This window comes from Equus asinus, chromosome 9 (genome assembly GCF_041296235.1).
Source record: "Equus asinus isolate D_3611 breed Donkey chromosome 9, EquAss-T2T_v2, whole genome shotgun sequence".
Lineage (NCBI taxonomy): Eukaryota > Metazoa > Chordata > Mammalia > Perissodactyla > Equidae > Equus > Equus asinus.
In genome coordinates this window covers 15,158,085-15,176,025 of record NC_091798.1, presented here as the reverse complement: position 1 = coordinate 15,176,025, position 17,941 = coordinate 15,158,085, and the positions used below count along the sequence as shown (strand labels likewise).

The following is a 17,941-nucleotide window of genomic DNA, read 5'->3' as shown; positions in this document are numbered from 1 at the left end:
ATTTTCTAATATCCTCTAATGATGGCAAATTAATGTTTTTTTACCTGCCATTATGAGCTCATAGAATGAAATGTATCTAATATGCTTCAATCCATTGAACTTATTATCTTTACTAAGAGTCCAATTGTCCCCTCTTTGGTCAGCGAGAGCCCCTTCAAGCCAACTCCCAAATTCCTTCAACGTGGCCCTGGAAGATTTTGATTCCTTCTTTGCTATCAGGTGTGATAAAATGGCCTGCTCTCATCTTGCTCATTTCTTGCTCCAGCCATTTCTTCAAGGAGCCCTGATTCCTTTTAATGAGAAATAATATTTCAAAGCCACAAGCCAGGCACTAGCAATTCTCATTGCTACCGAGTTGGTCGTGGTTTCTTGGAATTTTCAGAGGACAAGCTAGGAAATACATGGGGTTTTTTTAAAGACAAAATGTATCTTCCGTTCATATCGACACTCCTATATCTCGGGATTTAAAAGAAGCTGCAGAGAATCCCCAAAGGTGACACACGTAGTTAAGGATTTAATGTAGTAGGAACAGCAATAATAGCAATGCCTCATATTTCTAAAGCAGAGTTCCAATTAAAAATGTATGGCATCTCGGCGTTTTGTCTCATCTGTCCTTACCACATCTGCCTGAGAAATTGAGGCTTCACTTGCTCCATTTTGACCTGGGGGAAATGTGAGCTAGAGCAGAGTTAGGACAGAGTCCTCCATCTCCTGCCTCTCCCCCCAATTTGTCCATGTGGCAGACGCAGGATTTTTACAGCTTGTGGATTCTGTTCCCAGTGAACTGCCTCGTAATTGGTAGGCTGTGTCCCCATGCCTCCTCGCCTACCACTCTTCGGGATCCTGAGTGAACATACAAGGTGCCTTAACTTAACACAAGCTGTTGCCTCCAGAATCTCCTTGTAAATGAGCCGCTAAGCTTCCCTAGGCCTTTCTCCTAGTGAGCGAACATAAATAACCCAAAATATAACAAATGCCTGCGATGAACAGCAGGCTGAGAGAAGCAGTCTCCTGTCCATCTCAAAAGGAGAGTTGTATTCGGTTTTTGAATGATTCTTCTCCTCCCTCCACGTCACTGGCGTCATTTTTGAAAGCCAGCTGTTCACTGGAAAGGTCTTGCCATCCCCACGGAGTACTACTGTGTAAAGCTTCAAGGTTGAGTTCAGCCTGAAATCTGACTTTAATATTGTGTGGAATCACAAGGAGAAAGCAATCAGCCCGTCTCCCTGAGTGAGTTTTTGGAACAGAATGTGTATTACCGCAAGCACGTGTTTCTCGTTCCTGCTGGAGAGCTCTGGAATAATCAAGGAAACTCTCTTGTCTCCCACTCTGTCCCACCCCTTTTTATCTTTCAGTGTCTGTTGGGTTTGAATATGAGACTTGCCCCAGTCTAATCCTGTGGGAGAAAAGGACAGCCCTCCTCCAGGGATTTGAGCTGGATCCTTCCAACCTTGGTGGCTGGTCCCTGGATAAACATCACATCCTCAATGTTAAAAGTGGTATGTGAGCATATTTCCTTTCCCAAAGACAGCGGAGTCTCTCCTCTGAAACCTTCTCTCTAGCCCTGACATTTAAGTGGTAGGCCCTAGCCTTACCTTAGCTATTTTTCATCAAATGCCCAAAATACTCATAGGTTTTCCCACCTTCTCCTTTTAAATGTGAAAGAATGTTAGGCTGGTTTTCCCAGACCTTCCGCCTTAGTGTACCTCACAATTGTTCTTCAATTATCTCTACAAATGTTATCTTACCGAATACCATAGCCTTGGGGTTTCCCATCCCATTACAGTTCTCTCAGCATTGTGAGGAAATGGGGGAGCTCCCCAAAGGTTTTCTACTGTTTCTCTTCTCCCTCTCACTTCCCCGCAATCTGGGTAGGCCAATAGAAATGTTTTCCCTGGAGGGCTGCAGTAACCACCCCCATTACTACCCCCCAGGAATCCTACACAAGGGCACTGGGGAGAACCAGTTTCTGACCCAGCAGCCTGCCATCATCACCAGCATCATGGGCAATGGCCGCCGCCGGAGCATTTCCTGTCCCAGCTGCAATGGCCTTGCCGAAGGCAACAAGCTGTTGGCCCCAGTAGCTCTGGCCGTTGGAATTGATGGGAGCCTCTTCGTTGGTGACTTCAATTACATTAGGCGCATCTTTCCCTCTCGAAACGTGACCAGCATCTTGGAGTTACGGTAAGTGGCTGCACAGAAAACCTTCTTTTGCTCTATTTTTCCCATTGCTCCAAAGCTTCGCTGGGTAAATGGTGGCTGCATTTGGGGTTCTCCAGAGAATATATTGGTGAATGTATACTATGTGACAGGGACTATCTGACTAGGGGGAAAAAATAGTGGGAATAAGCAAAACCCTCCTCGGTGTGTTTGTGATCTGATAGGGAACTTCAGACCAAATTATGTGGACAAATAAAAAATAATCATTTCAAGTAGCAGTAAATGCTTTAAGGAAAATCTAACAGGGTAAGAAATAGGGACTTTGGTGGGTGGGGGAAGAGTGATAAAGAAGATACATAGGATAAAGTAGTCAGAGAACTCTCTCGTACTAGGTGACATTTGAGATGGGACCTGAATGATGAGGTCAGCCATGTACAGATCTGGGGAAAAGTATTCCAGGCAGAAAGAAGATGTGCAAAAGCCCTAATATCAGCAGATAATCTGGTTTATTTAAGGGATTGATAGAAGTCCAATATGGTTGGGAGGTGGTGAGCTCAGGGGAGAGTGTCTCAGAGGACGTCAGAAAGGTAGGTAGGGGACCAATGCTTCAGGGTCTTACTGACCATGTTGACAAGTATAAATCATATTCTTATTGCAACGGACAGTCACTGGAGTTTGAGGTAGGAAGTGGGATGGAGTGACACCATCTGATTTGCATTTTTTCAAAGATGATTCTGGCTATTGTGTGGAGAATGGACCATAGGTTTGCAAGAGTGGAGGCAGAAAAACCCAAAGGGAGGCTGTAGCCATTGACCAGGATTTGGGTTATGGTGATGTGGACTAGGATGGTGGCAGGGCACATGAGGAAGTGTTCCAAATGGGATACATTTATAAATATTCTGAACTGGGATATGTTATCAGAGGTAAATCTGATAGGGATTGTTGATACGTCAGATGCAAGGAATGGAAAAAAAGACAGAGAAGAATCAAGAGTGATGCCTAGCATTTTGAGATGCATTACTGAGTGGATGGTGGTGCCTTCTGAAGCAGCCTCAGGTACTACATGAAGGACTTGGAAGAAGCTGTAGGTTGCACTTGCATTTTAGTGTGTTTAAGGCCCCATCTTGGAGAGATAACAGTGATCTAACCACCGGCAAGTGCTGCTGAGTAATCTTGGGAGCCGAGACTGTGCCAGGCACTGGGAGGGGCAAAAAGAGAGAAGAAAACCCCAGCTCCACCCTAAGAAGTTTGCACCCTCAGTGAGCCAGTGGGCATTTACTGAGCATGATGGTGAGCCAAGCCTATGTTGGGCTCTGAGGGTCCAAAAGGTGATGAAACCATTTGAGGGTGAGAGATGGGCACCCCCGGGAAAGTAAAGGCAACTCTAGCTGAGTGAGTAGAAGAACCAACAACCAACCATCATGGAAACAGAGGAGGAGGCCATGGGATGGAGTAAGAGGGTAATAACCAAAAGATGAACAATGAGGGGAAGAGGAAGGCAAAATGGAAGAGGCTGGATCATCCTCAAGCTGTCAAACTGACAGTCAGACAAACCTCTTTTCCTAGAGCTCTCCAACTAGGTCCCCTTCCCAAGACGTTTACTTCCTTCTTCATCCTAGGAGAGTCATCATCTTCTCGAGCATCCTGTGGACAATGGAGAGCCATGGGAGGAGGCAGGGAAGGGGCGGAGGTAGCATTGTGTTTTCCCCCCCGAGGGTCGTATTTTTTAATCGGATGTTTGTAAGCCTCCACATCTGCCCTCACTTCTTTGTCACCGCTCTTCCTGCTCAGAGTCAAATCAGCACTTGCCTGCTACATTCCCACCTCCAAACCTTGACTCATGCTGCTTGCTATACTTGAAATACCGTCTCTATCTCATCACATCCATCTTTGAAGGCCTCCTCTTCCATGAAGCCCGATCTCCCTAGCAAAAATAATTCTCACCCTCCTCTGGGTCATGTAACTGTAATTGGTCCCATAAGTTGACACCATTTACTGCCTTGTTTTTCAGTTATTTCTGTGTGAGTCTTTAGGGCCCTGGTGTGTGAACCTCTGTAGAGCAGACACCTTTGGCAGCTTTGTCCCTTGATGCCTAGAGCAGTACCTGGTCCACACCGGGGGCTCAAGATACATTACTTGAGTTAAAGGAGACACAGACCAATGTCCTCCCTTTTGTTGGAATTTGTCCTTGATGCCATGTCTCTCAAGTTGTAGAGGCCACAACATCAATGGTATGAGCTAAGGGCCCACTCAGAGTGAGCCACACCACGCCCACATGGTAACACGGAGAACAACTGGAAGGAGTGGAACTACCAATTTCCCTCGATAGCTGTGTGATTTTTTTTTTTAACCGCCTGTGGACTTGTTCTTGCTTTCATCAGCCAGGTATCCAGAGACGATGAGAAGTTAAGCTTTTATAAGAACAGTGGTTTGATTCTTCTTTTCTTCCCACTGCGTACTTGAAAACAAAGGGCTGTCAATCCCCTCTCTTCAAAACAGTAACCAGCAGAGGGAGGGAGGGGGGCGGTAGGGACCTGTCTTGCTTATGTCTTTTCTCTATTGTGAGTTGGCAGCTGAATGATTCAATTTCGGGAGTTAGTGCCCATCCCGATCTCGCTTACCCACCCCAGAACTCAGCCTCTGAATCAGAATTTTATTTCAATGTCTCCATGGTCCTTTCACTATCCTTCTCTTTTCTTCCTTGTTTTGCCTATCCGAAACATAGAGGGGCAGAGGTCTACGCACTTCTGATGCTAGAAAAAGCCTTCTTCTTAGGTAAAATGGTTATTGCCTGTATGCTTCGATTCCACCAGCATTCAAAATATTTTCAACGCCTACTTCTCCAAAAAGCCTGATATCCCACCTGTAGTAGCCCATTTCCCTTTTTATAACTGTCACTCTCTCCAGGTAGTCCTTGGAAAACCCAAGCCCTGTGGAGGAAAGTAAATTTGTCAGTCACTAACATCTTAGGGTAAATTTCTGTCATAGAAAAATCTTTCGTTCCTCCCCAATTTGAGAATATCTTAGGAATCGGACCCCAAATACGGCAGGAAATGATACGGATGGGACAGTGTCTCTCTGCCTTTTCTTAACTTGGCCCCTTTTGATAAACATAAGAATCTCACACTTAACATAATTTTGAAATTCTAAACTTTTTTATTTTCCAAATATAAAATTATACCGTGATATTAAATATGCTTTTTTCCAACTAAAGCACTTTTCTATGCTGAGATTTTGATGGTGCTGTTGGGGTGGGTCAGCGGCATCATCGCATCAGGGAAGATCAGGGAACGAAATCGTTCAGCCCAAATGTGTTAGTACTGAAGAGGGAACAGATGCAAGAAAGTGGGAGCCTAGGAACAAGGGTGTGGACAACAGAAATTGGAAGTAATCTTCACCAAAGATAAGCTTTGCCTGAGAGTTTTCACCAGGACAGACCCTGCTTGATGCCAACGTTGAATGGAAGAGAGGATTATGCGATTCCAGTTAGAGAGCAATGCTTTCCCTAGGTGCTCAGGGTATAAACATAGAAGTCAGGAAACAAAATATGCCACAGCATCCCACCCAGAATAATAATATCAACAATATCCCCATAAGATCTGGACAGTTCTTGGCACTGTTTTCAAAGCTCTTTTTCCAAAGACAAATCTAGGTTTCATGGAGCCTGACTCTTACACAATTTCTAAAAGAAACTGAATATTATTTAGGATGAGAAAAGAAACCAAAACAAATTACAAATTTTGAAAAGCGGACAGTTAGTGCAAACATCACAAAATCCAGAAAAATGACTCCTAAAATTTTTTATTAATTCAGTACTGTTACACTTTCATGATACTTGTTTTCCTACACTTTTTGGCTGCGTCCTCTTTGATCATCTAGTAACACGACAGTGATTTTATAACATCATTATCTATGGAAAGAATAGAGAGATATTCAGGCTTTCCTCCAGTATAGCTGGCCAAAATTTGATTCAGATTATTGATAAATTAGAAAATGTTCTTTCATGTTCACAACTGATTATTGGTGATGTCATGAAAATTGTTAGAGCTATAAAATTTGGGAAAAGTTTATCAAGTTTCCTTCATAGTATTTCTGGGCATTTCAGGTTTTCTTGTGCCATGAATAATCTAAATATTCTTTGAATTGACGCTCCTTAACCAGTTTGCTGTTGATGTCTTGGTAATGGTGAAATATGGCTTCCACACTGGGCATTCCACTTCCTCTAAAGATACTAGCTGAATCAGAACAATAGGGCAGGAGCCTTCCTGAAAGCCATTCCTACACCAGAATGACTAGCAATAATCTAACTGGATGGTGAAAGGACTACATACGAGCTACATAAGCACATCCCCCTAAAACTGAATTACATGTTTAGTATGTATCCCAACTCACTTCTCTTTAGTTAGGACTAAAACAAACAAAAAAAATGGCCATTCTAACTCCACCCTATTCTTTGGCACAGAGGGAGTTAGAATGGAAAGAGACAACAGTCTCAGCTGACTGTTTGTGATTCTGAGCAGAACATGAGGGATTGGAACTAGTCCAAGGCAGGGTCTGCTGAGCACTAAGGGAAGCAGCCTATTCCTTCCTCCTGTCACTCAAGAACCCATTTCCCCAGCCTTTATTCTCTCCAGGGCTCTCTGCTAAGAATCAGCAGTATGGAGATGAGTAAGTCATGTCTATATTTACTTACTTCCATTCACAACAAAGTTAGGAAGACAAGCACACACACATAAATCACAAGACAGCCTGAGGAGAGCTCTGCAAGACAAGCCGAGAATGCTTGGAGAGACCCTGAAGGCTTCGCAGAGGAGTCACTGAGACTCCACAGTGTGAAGAGCTAATCTACCTCAATTCTTGAGTTTGAGATGCCACTTTTTGCTCGAAGGGTATGCCTAAGAGGGTTGGTATTATTGAGGCCATGGACACAAAGCTTAGGGCCTGTCCCTTTTAAGTAGGGCACCTGTGCTTATCTACACAGACTGACTCAATAATGCTGTTATTTTGGTTTGTTGCCTGCTAAGCACCCACCCGTTAATGGCCCTGGACTGGAATAGCAATACCCTCAGCCTTTCTCCAAAGCTCATATCCATATGATCATTGGGACTCTGCACTCTGGGTGACTCGGTCCCCCACCCTGGCCTTCTCCTTCCTCCAACATAGATACTCTATTAATCAACTTAAAGCAGACGTTCTTAGGAAAGAAGTAGGTCAGGTCTGCAGACCCAAATCCCATCCAGTCTTTTCACAAAATCTTGACTAAAAAAAGTGGAATTGATATTGCAATAATTAAGAGCCAAATATGACTACCACTGGTGGCAGATAACATTTCACTTTCATTAAGCAATATAAAATAGACGCGAGAATTCCCGGCTGCCACCCTGACACACCAGGCTTTGCAGAATGAATCTTAAATTGCACTATGTCAGTCAGAGCTCAGGAGTTATCAGCATCATTTAATTAACTTTTTTTTTTTTTTGCAAAAACTAACACATTGGAATAAAATATAAAAATGTAATCCCTGTGCAAACCCATCACTAATGATGGCCCCCGGCAGAGGCCCGAGCTGCACCCAAGCAGGAATCAGGGCATTAAACCCTTTTTGTCCCTTCTCTGAAGACTCCTCTCTCAGCCAGAAGGTAAAGAGGGGTCAGGGGCTCCTTCCACCTTGGCCTAGAAGCCTCAGGAATGGGGAGCTGTTCTCTTTACATGAGGCTCCTGGGTCTTACTTCTTCTCCCTATTGTTGATAACTTTCAGCCACTTTCCTGTTGAAATTGACATGTATTTTTGTTCTTAAAAGAACAGCAAAACTTTTACCACTTTTCCAAAAAGGAATGGTAACTGGAGTCTTTGGCTCCAATTACGAGAGGATGTTATTATCTATGAATTTCATTTATGAGTGTTATCTGTAAGAAAGAATGCAGACTTGGGGTCCCACACATGCACGTGAGATGGGAAGAAGGAAGGTGGCATGAAGCAGGGATAGGAAATGGGTCAGATTCTCAGGGTTCCACAGAGCATTTGCCAGCCTGCCATTGAATCATACTGACTCTGCACCAATGGCTAATAGGTGGCACAGGTGTCACCAGGCTCCCTCCCACATCAAGGGCAGACATTGCAAATGAGTTACAGCACTCTTTAGAGCTGAGCTTGAATTTGGTTTCAAAATCCTCTACTCTCACTCTCCCAGCAGCCATTCCCAATCAATCGGTGTTAGGACTCAAGAGGTAACCTATTTGCCATCCCTTCATAGCCAGAAGACCCGTTGCTACCTGTGTCATGTGACTGCCACATTGCTGGTCAAAGAATTCAAGCATTCTTATCTAGATTTTCCAACGGCTGGGAGGAGTCCAAAATCAGGGGTGCTCCCCAAGTCATTGAGCCAGGAGCTGTCAGCTAGAAGGGAGAAAAAGAAAAAGACTGCCTTTTGGGGGCCCCTTTATACAAGAAACAAAAATGTTATGTTTGCTTTATCATCAATTCTTCAGCTAACTGTTTGTTCTTTTTCCTTCTGTTTTCTTTCTATAAAGAAATAAAGAGTTTAAACATAGGTAAGACGAAAAACTCTTTCCTGTATAATTTGATATGGTTCGTTTGCTTCCTTGTGTTTGCTTTTTGTTTTGTGCTTCTTGTGTAATGTTGTATATTTTTATGTACCAAATATAGTAACTTTTTTATGTGCTAATTGTGTGTTGTGGATACGATAAGCTTTAGCAATTATGAAATGCAGTCAAAAAGCAACCAAATAAGCTGACAGTAATTAGAATTTCCGGGAGATGCAAGTGCAAGATAATGAACCCTCAGTGAACTTTTATCCCGACTGCTCAGTGCGGTCCATAATTGAGCTAAACAGTCGAGGCAAACTTCTGGCTTTTGTAAATGCTGGACTGGGTTCACAAAAGCTTTAATGAACTGGAAACGGGTCAAAAACTCATTTTCAACTCATTAATGATTTTTTTCCCTGGATATATGGTCATTTGAGAAAAAAACAACAACAACTTAATTGCCAATCTGCTGGTCAGAATGAATCCAGCAGTCAGATGCTTTGGGAATTTTCGTGGAATTAAATCATTTTTAGGTAGTATGAAGGGTGTAGACCAAGTACTTTTTGTCTAAATAGGCTTTGTTACTCAGTTGCTCCATGGTTATCATTTTAAAAACATACAGGTACACTCCATATATATATACTGTACAACACGCATGTCTGTGCATATGGCTCTGGGGAGCTTCTCATTACAAAGTTAGGAAAACTCCAGGTCGCCCTAGGTTGCACTGAAAAGGAAGAAAAGCGACATTATTTTTATTTGGAAGAGGAGAAAAGCAAAGCAATATATTTTAATACTCAAGGGAATGTTTCTCCTCACTCCTTGAGATGAAACTTGAATAGGGCTTCTTCTTGATATCGGGTCTAAATTAGACAGAGTGGCGTCAAGTTGTACAAGATCATCAAAGCCAGTGGAAAAGCCATGCATAGGAGGAGTCCTCTGCCTCCTTTTTCTCAGGTACCCCCAAATTGGCTGGTTATAGGCACCCCAACTGAACCAAATTTAAAAAAAAAGAATCCACAATGCCCTGGGAAGACAACCCCCTCCAAACTCACAGCCCATTTGACCTTCATCATAGCCACAGATGTGGAAGCATGGCTGTCCACCTCCCTGAGCTTCGCTACAAGAATCTTGGTTGAAATGAGTATGAGGCCGTGGGGAAGAATGGGCCCCCAGCAAGAACTGACCCACACCCTCAACTGTCTGCTCTTCTGCCAGAGATTTTGAAAAGGCTCCTTGAATTAGGCTCCCTAGAAAGTCCAGAATTAATTATCTTGCTCATAGATAGGCACAGATGTGCAATGCCCTGATCCTTCTGTTGATCATGCCAGCTACTGTTCGTTCAGTAACAAAGTACAGCATCTAATTAAAAAGTGGCATGAATTTCCCCCTTTCTACTCCAATTTCTTTTGCCTATATGGATATTCTCTAAAGACTTACTAGCCAAAAAAGGAAGAAGAAAGAAGGAAGGAAAGGAAGGAAACTCAGGTGGCATACTCTTTCAAACTACTTCTCTAGGCTGGATTTTAGAAAGACCTTGATTTCTACTTTAATTATGTGTCTTAATGGCAACCTGAAGAGAAGCTGGAATTAAAGATGGTCTCGATTCACAAATTGTTCCTAAAAATAGCTTCCCAGTTCTTTTCTTTCTTAAATCCAAGAAGAGCCCAAATGGTGGTATTTTAATTAGTAATTTACCGGTGAACATGTACAGGACAAATACATCTAACATCATAATGATGGCCCTCACCATCCCTTTGCCTTTCCCAGCCCCTCTTCCCATCATTCCAAACTACGATTGAGAAATAACTGGGGAAAAAAAGGCCTGTGCTCATTTTAGGCATGTTGCACCAAAACCTAGTCTACCACGCTGGGGCAGAGAGGCATCACTACTTGCATCTGAAGGTAGAGATTTTAATAACCAGTATGAAGAACAGCACAAGCACCCGTTCTGGTCTCAACTTCCAACCAGTGGCAGACACTGAAAAGGAAGGAACTGTAGGTTTGGAGCCAAAAGGGATGTGAGCAATGATCTGATTTGATTTCTTCGTTACCCAAATAAGGAATCTAGAACCCAACATGACCGAAAGACTTATCTAAGATCACCAGCTGGGTCAGAGTTGAGTTGAGAGTTTCCTGTGTCTTAGTCCTGAGCCGAGTCTACAGATCTCACCCTGTCCTAGTCAGCAACACACAGGACAGCTCGACACATGGCAGAGAAAGAGGTCCAGGTCTCTGAGGCTTGATGCCTTCCTAATGCATTTCTCACGCACAGAGGTATTGATCTCCTAGGGTGGCTTGGGGCCTGGGCAGATCTTGTGACCTCACCACTACCTAAGATTTGAAAACTGCATCTCCTCCCTCAGTAATTCAGATTCTGGATGTGATATCAGCAAGACATCACATTTCTTCACACGAAATGCCGACTTTATTCATATCCACATGAGAAATAATAGAGAAGATCTGAGGCTGAGGACTGAAGAGCTCCCCATTACAAAGTTAGGAAAACTCCAGGTTGGCCCAGTGTTAACGATGTAGTGCCCTGGAGGCATTGAGGAAGCATAGACTGGAAAGAGAACACTGTCACATGGAAGTGTTCCTCAGTCACCTTTGAAAACATATTAAAGCCACAAGGGGAAATCAAGGAGCTGACACACACAACACAAACACCAAAGCAGGACCAGAGTGGGATCTTTCATGCCGGCTATATGAAGTAATGGTATTTTAGCATGATGGGAAACGATGAATTCTATGACAGTGTGAGGAGCTGAAGTCCAATTAGAAGTAGCTGAGAGCCGTGATATGTTAGAACACTAAGTTATTATGTTAGATTCTTTCCAGTTCACTAAAGTGGAAAGACGCTAGAGATGGTAAGAGTCTTGGCAGGACTTTTGTCATCTCTTTGATCCAGTAGGCCAGCTGCATAGCCCCCTTCTCATTCCTCTTTGTGCTTCTTCTACTAAAGCAACAACCCGGCACACAAGTACTATTTGGCAGTGGACCCCGTGTCCGGCTCTCTCTACGTGTCTGACACCAACAGTCGGCGAATCTACCGCGTCAAGTCTCTGAGCGGAGCTAAAGACTTAGCTGGGAATTCGGAAGTCGTGGCAGGGACTGGAGAGCAATGCTTGCCCTTTGATGAAGCCCGCTGCGGGGATGGAGGGAAGGCTGTGGACGCAACCCTTATGAGCCCTCGAGGTAAAGGCTGCAAAGGAAGAAACCTCTGCCCCAGCTGGAGCTTGCCACAAGCTTGGCTTTCTTCTTACTGGCACTGAACACAGCCCAGCAGTCCCAAACCCAGCTTCCCCTAGAATAATTTAACTCTGATAGGTTGCTTTGCTGTGTGGGTGTCTAAAAAAAATTTATTTATTTGAAGTAAACTTCATCACCCACAATATGCCACAAATGGAAAGTGGGATGGATTGCTCCTGGAGGTTTCTGACTGCTGCCAGTCACAGAGAGTCAGAAGGAAATGTGAGCTCCATGAGCCAGAGTGCCAGCTGTGTGGGCTGGAGACAGAACAAAGCCCAGCGGGGGGCGTCCGACCACTCCCAGATGTTCTTGTTAGACAATAGTGGATATAAAGCCTAAAGCATAGTGCTTGACATTTTGTAAATGCCCGATAAATGGTAGCAATTAAGAATGGTATAATTTCCAAGGGTCTGCGATTGTGGGGGAGGGGTTCTTAGAATGGATGGGTGTCTGAAAAGGGCTATAAACACAAAAGGTTAAGAACCAATCATTTGAGGATCCGATTCCTGTTCACATCTTTAGCTACCAGGAAAGCAGCCAGCAGGGTGGATTCAGGATGAGGAGCCTTGAGCTTGGGCACTGGGGCAAAGATACAAAAGAAACAGAAGCCACCATCTTCATTTTACCAGGGGACTGCTGGGACTGGCGTTCTCCCAGGGCACTTACATGCTGAGTGGAGTCAAGGCTTAATTGGGAATGCTTCCTGGGGCAAACATTTTGAATTGGGAGTTTGTGACCACAAGAATCCTTGTTTCTCAACCTCGTTGTTGCAATCAGTTGTGAAGGGTATTCAAGTAATTTAGTACCAATAATTTTTCAAGCAATGAACTAGGGAAATAAAGAGCAGATGCAAAGTTATTTCCCCATTCATTCATCTGCAGCCTTGGTTTATTTGCAGTCCAAGGTTCTTCAGTTGGGTAGTAACAGAGCCAGCGCACCAGGAATTACACGAATTCCACCCCATTGCTCATGAGAAGGGGTGTCACCTCAAAAGGTTGAGAACCACTGCTCTGAGTGTGCTAATCCACCCAGTAAGTTCCCTGGTCCAAGAAGATAATGCCCAGTAGGGCATCCTCACTTCCACCCCACAAGCCCTGCTCCTTGCCAAGAGACAAACTCCCACTGTTTGTCTTGCTCAGGTATTGCAGTAGACAAGAATGGGCTCATGTACTTTGTCGACGCCACCATGATCCGGAAGGTCGACCAGAATGGAATCATCTCCACGTTGCTGGGCTCCAATGACCTCACTGCCGTCCGGCCACTGAGCTGTGACTCCAGCATGGACGTGGCCCAGGTGGGACTCTCTTACTTCTCATCACTAAGCCACACCTGGTTATTAGCCTAAAGTTCTCACCTGTGGCCTGTTTGGGTTGGAAGTAGAATGGGAGGAAGAGAGAGAGATACAGATCACAGTTTTGTTTGCAGAAGGCTTGAGATGAACTAGACAGCAAGATGGGCTGGGAAATGTCAGATAGGAACGAGAGAGGGAGAGAGAAAAGAGAAAGAGAGAGGGAACTTCTGCTTAAAAAAGTGTAGCTGGTGACACACTCCAGCCGTGGCAGATTACAGGGTAGGAGTTACTGTGTAATTACCTCTCTTCTCCATCATTATTGCAGGTTTGAGAATGTGCTGTACAGTGTTATATGTCAATCAGAACTTCCCTGTTAATCTGAAATGACTGCATCCTCACTATATAAACCTTTACTTTGTGCAGTAGAAACTAGAGCAGAGCCCTCCATGACCTTGCCCCAAGTGATAGTCCTTTAGTCCGGGTGCTTACAGTGGCAGAGAACAGAGGCTCACTCAAGTGTACAGCAGGAGAAACTGGACTCTATTGTGTGGATTCTCAAACAACCTGGAATATATGTTCACCCTTCCCATAAGTGCTTTTCCAACCTCATTAATTTTAGCTCAAATTTCACAACAAACTGACAACTTGCTACTGAGATTTTTGTTTAAATTCTACAGAGAACGAACGTGTTTGGTCCAGTCCATTTTTTTAAGCAAACACTCAAGTTGTAGTTCACTGGCCAGCCTGTTGGATTAGCTGCCCTCGGGTCAGGGTCACCTTCCAAACTGTGTGGCTCCTTTTTGTGAATTAGATAAAGGTGGCTCCTCCAAATGAACATAGCCTCCTCAGGCCCATGGCACGGTGAGCAGAATATGGGCTGGATTACACTAAGCCCTTGTGCAGTAGACTACCTGTACAACCATATATGATGACTCTGACCCTGATCCCATCATCTGGGGCTGAGAAGAACATTGTGAGTAGAGCTGGTGATCTACTCTAGCCACAGCAGATAATATAGTAACAGATGTTTGTTACATAGTCTCTTATTCTCCAACGTGCACACTTAACATGGGCAACGCCCAAGTGGTTCGATGATGGGAACTTCTCATACAGTGCATTGTAAAAAACTAAGTCTTTTTTCCCTGGCTGCATAAAACCCATGTAAGTGCCCTACACAGTTAAACATTGGGCATGTTAGAGGCTGTTCTTTAATCTGATGCCATGTCATCCACAGGTTCGCCTGGAGTGGCCAACAGACCTTGCTGTCAACCCCATGGACAACTCCCTGTATGTTCTAGAGAACAATGTCATCCTTCGCATCACAGAGAACCACCAAGTCAGCATCATTGCGGGACGCCCCATGCACTGCCAGGTTCCTGGCATTGACTACTCCCTCAGCAAACTAGCCATTCACTCTGCTCTGGAGTCAGCCAGTGCCATTGCCATTTCTCACACTGGGGTCCTCTATATCACTGAAACGGATGAGAAGAAGATTAACCGTCTACGCCAGGTAACAACCAATGGGGAGATCTGCCTTTTAGCTGGGGCAGCCTCAGACTGCGACTGCAAAAACGATGTCAATTGCAACTGCTACTCGGGAGATGATGCCTACGCGACTGATGCCATCTTGAATTCCCCATCATCCTTAGCTGTAGCTCCAGATGGTACCATCTACATCGCAGACCTTGGAAATATTCGGATCAGGGCAGTCAGCAAGAACAAGCCTGTTCTTAATGCTTTCAACCAGTATGAGGCTGCATCCCCTGGAGAACAGGAGTTGTATGTCTTCAACGCTGATGGCATCCACCAGTACACTGTGAGCCTGGTGACAGGGGAGTACTTGTACAATTTCACATACAGTGCTGACAATGATGTCACTGAATTGATTGACAATAATGGAAATTCCCTGAAGATCCGTCGGGACAGCAGTGGCATGCCCCGCCACCTGCTCATGCCGGACAACCAGATCATCACCCTCACAGTGGGTACCAACGGAGGTCTCAAAGTTGTGTCCACACAGAACCTGGAGCTTGGCCTCATGACCTATGATGGGAACACTGGCCTCCTAGCCACCAAGAGTGATGAAACGGGATGGACAACTTTCTATGAGTAAGTAGGTTTGTAGAGTATTTCCCAAGAGCACCTATGCTACCCTAGCTGGCACCAGGATTGGTGGTCCATGTAGCTTTAACAATTGTTTACTCACGTTGTCTTCTTAACTTTAACGTCTACCTGTGGCCCCAAGACATTCATGTCCCCCCTCCCTGACTCCTAAGCAATTTGCATTATTGGGTCTCTGATATTGAACATCCTCCCTACAAGAGTTGGGAACTCCTGTTGCCTGCTTGCTGTTGCAATTTCAGGATATTGGACACGCACAGCACCTGGGGAATCAAGTGTTGATTAACTTTGCTGATTACTCATGTTGGCCATGGGTGCGGAAATTAGAACCTAAAAGGCAAGATCCTGGTGGGGCTCTTTTAATTTGTCAATAGGTCCAGCAACACACTTGATTGCACAGACAGGTAGATAAACTCTGAATTTCCTCTTTAGCAGAAGCAGATCAATACAGATAAAGTGCTAGGTATATTAAAAGATGCCCGAACTGGTCATATTTCCCCTAACAATTATCTCATACCTAATAGTCCCACCTTTCATTTTGCCAAAAAGCTGCTTTTCCTTGCTCCTGCAGGCAGCTTTTGGTCAGACTGCCTGCTGTTGCTGGTATTAACCAGTGGGATGCTGGTTGGAGGAAACTGCTGAGGCTTCATTTCCCCAGTTGCTGGCTAAGACTGGGATGGAATTTGCAAGTATTTAGTTCTCCTTGATGGTGAAGGTTCTGCTTAGCCCCTATGTATTAGGTGTCCTTGCTATTTTATCTCTAGTTGTTGCTGCTAGTTGAGAATTTGGTAAGTTAGGGAGGGGTTGTCATAGAGGGAAAGGGGGGGCAACAGAAGACCTCATTGTTGATAACTCCCAAATCCAGGAATGTTCACTTCCTGTTTGTAGTCCAGCGGGTTTAGGGGAATGTAAAGGAAGCTGTTGCCACCTGCTGGAAATTTACTGCACTGCAGAATGGCTTTCCCTTGCTCCGGCTTCCTTCCTTGGGCAAAGCTGTCTTTCTCAGACTCCTGAAGCATCCTAAGATCCTTCAGGGCACTGGGACTTGATCAGACTTTACCAACCAGTGACTCTGTCCCTGAAGGCACCATCTGAGTGCCATCTTTAGCTCTCACATCAAATTAGAGTAAAGTGTGCTTCAACCCAAATACCTCCCAGATTTTCCTCTTCCTTTGTAGCAGTTCCACCTAAAGACACAATGTATTTCAGAGGTAATTTGTTGGCTCACCTGACACAAGAAAAACAATGTCACTCTCAGGAGGCCAGTCTGAATTAGGGCTGACTGTAGTGAAGAAGTTCATGCTTAGACATGAACTCCGACTGGGAGAATATTTTCCAGGAGTGGCCCCTAATTTAACATAAATATGGCCATGATTCATAAATTTAAAAAAACATGTTCATAAATTAAATGGAAACTGCATAAATTTTTTTCTCTCTTGCTTTGAAGAGCTGCTTTTTTTTTCATAATGTGAATAAAGCAAATTATCACAAATTTTCCATTGTAGGGTTTCAAATGCATAAGGTTTTCTTTTTCCTCCTAAAAAGATAGTGAGTTCTTTTTGTTCTGTGCTACCTTTTACACACAGTCAGGAATTTGCCCATTTGAATATCAGATCTAAACTTCACTTCTTGTTGGGGCTGCATTCCTTTAGCCAAAACTTTAGAGAAAGGCGTTAAACCACACAGACGCTTGAGGCTGTTAGAAAACAGTCTGTCCTTCAATGAGAGCTTCCTTTCGCGGGATTCCTCTCTTTCCATCCTGTCGCCTGAGGCAGGAGCAGATCCTCCTCTAGGTGGGAAGAGCAAGATACCGTCTTCTGCACAGCACTTTATATGTAGAGAAGCATTTGCCTGCTAAGAGCTCATAATGACCCTTTAACTACAGGTTTGATTATCCTCATTTTACAGATAAATAAATTGAGGCTCAGACAAGGGAAGCGACTCCCCCAAGGCCACACAGAGAGTCAGTAATGAAGCAGAACTTAAATCCAGATCTCCAGGTCTAGCGTTCTTCGCATTATATGCCAGTGTCCTGAAGCAGGGCTATGAGTAGAATTTGGAACTCTCACCTTCAGATTCCAAATGGGAACTGTCCCAAAATTTGGAGGAAGAAGCAACCCAATAAGACAAATCCATTAATGACTCTGGGAGCAGGAAAAAACGGTGGAGAAAAATAACACTATTGACTTATACTGGCCCTATTTTATGGCCAGCCAGTTCCAAAAAGTTCCAGGAAGCCCTAGCCTTGGAATTAAAATTTCCCCAGGTGTAGGCCATTGCATCCTGATAGAAGATGTAGCCTGGTCCAGGTATATCTCTGAGGTAACACAGGTTTCCCCAAAAGACAGCATGGTATACCAGAAAGCTCCTGGATCTGGAGTCAAGATGATGGAAGTATGAATGTCACATACTTACTGAATGACTTTGGACAAGTTACTTAACCTCTCTGAGCTTCAATGTCCAGATCTGTCAAGTGGGGATATTAATGCAAACCACATAGGGGTGCTGTGATAATTCACTGAGATAATATGTTTTCACAAATTAGCAAAGCACCTAGCATATAGAAGTTCA

The 17,941-nt window shown here is 44.2% G+C and overlaps 1 protein-coding gene across 12 annotated transcripts in view; it reads left to right on the top strand.

Moving 5' to 3' along the window:
• TENM2 (teneurin transmembrane protein 2) overlaps positions 1–17,941 on the top strand; it is a 1,160,613-nt gene that overhangs the window by 1,096,279 nt on the left and 46,393 nt on the right. For 9 of the 12 annotated variants that reach the window (XM_044777697.2, XM_044777696.2, XM_044777693.2 and 6 more), the window contains 6 exons: positions 1,356–1,499; positions 1,935–2,184; positions 8,692–8,712; positions 11,672–11,904; positions 13,098–13,252; positions 14,484–15,358. In XM_044777697.2, the coding sequence (XP_044633632.1) occupies positions 1,356–1,499; positions 1,935–2,184; positions 8,692–8,712; positions 11,672–11,904; positions 13,098–13,252; positions 14,484–15,358 (1,678 nt within the window). The remainder of the gene's footprint in view (positions 1–1,355; positions 1,500–1,934; positions 2,185–8,691; positions 8,713–11,671; positions 11,905–13,097; positions 13,253–14,483; positions 15,359–17,941) is intronic. The other 3 variants (XM_070517111.1, XM_070517110.1, XM_044777695.2) reach the window with 1 other exon arrangement.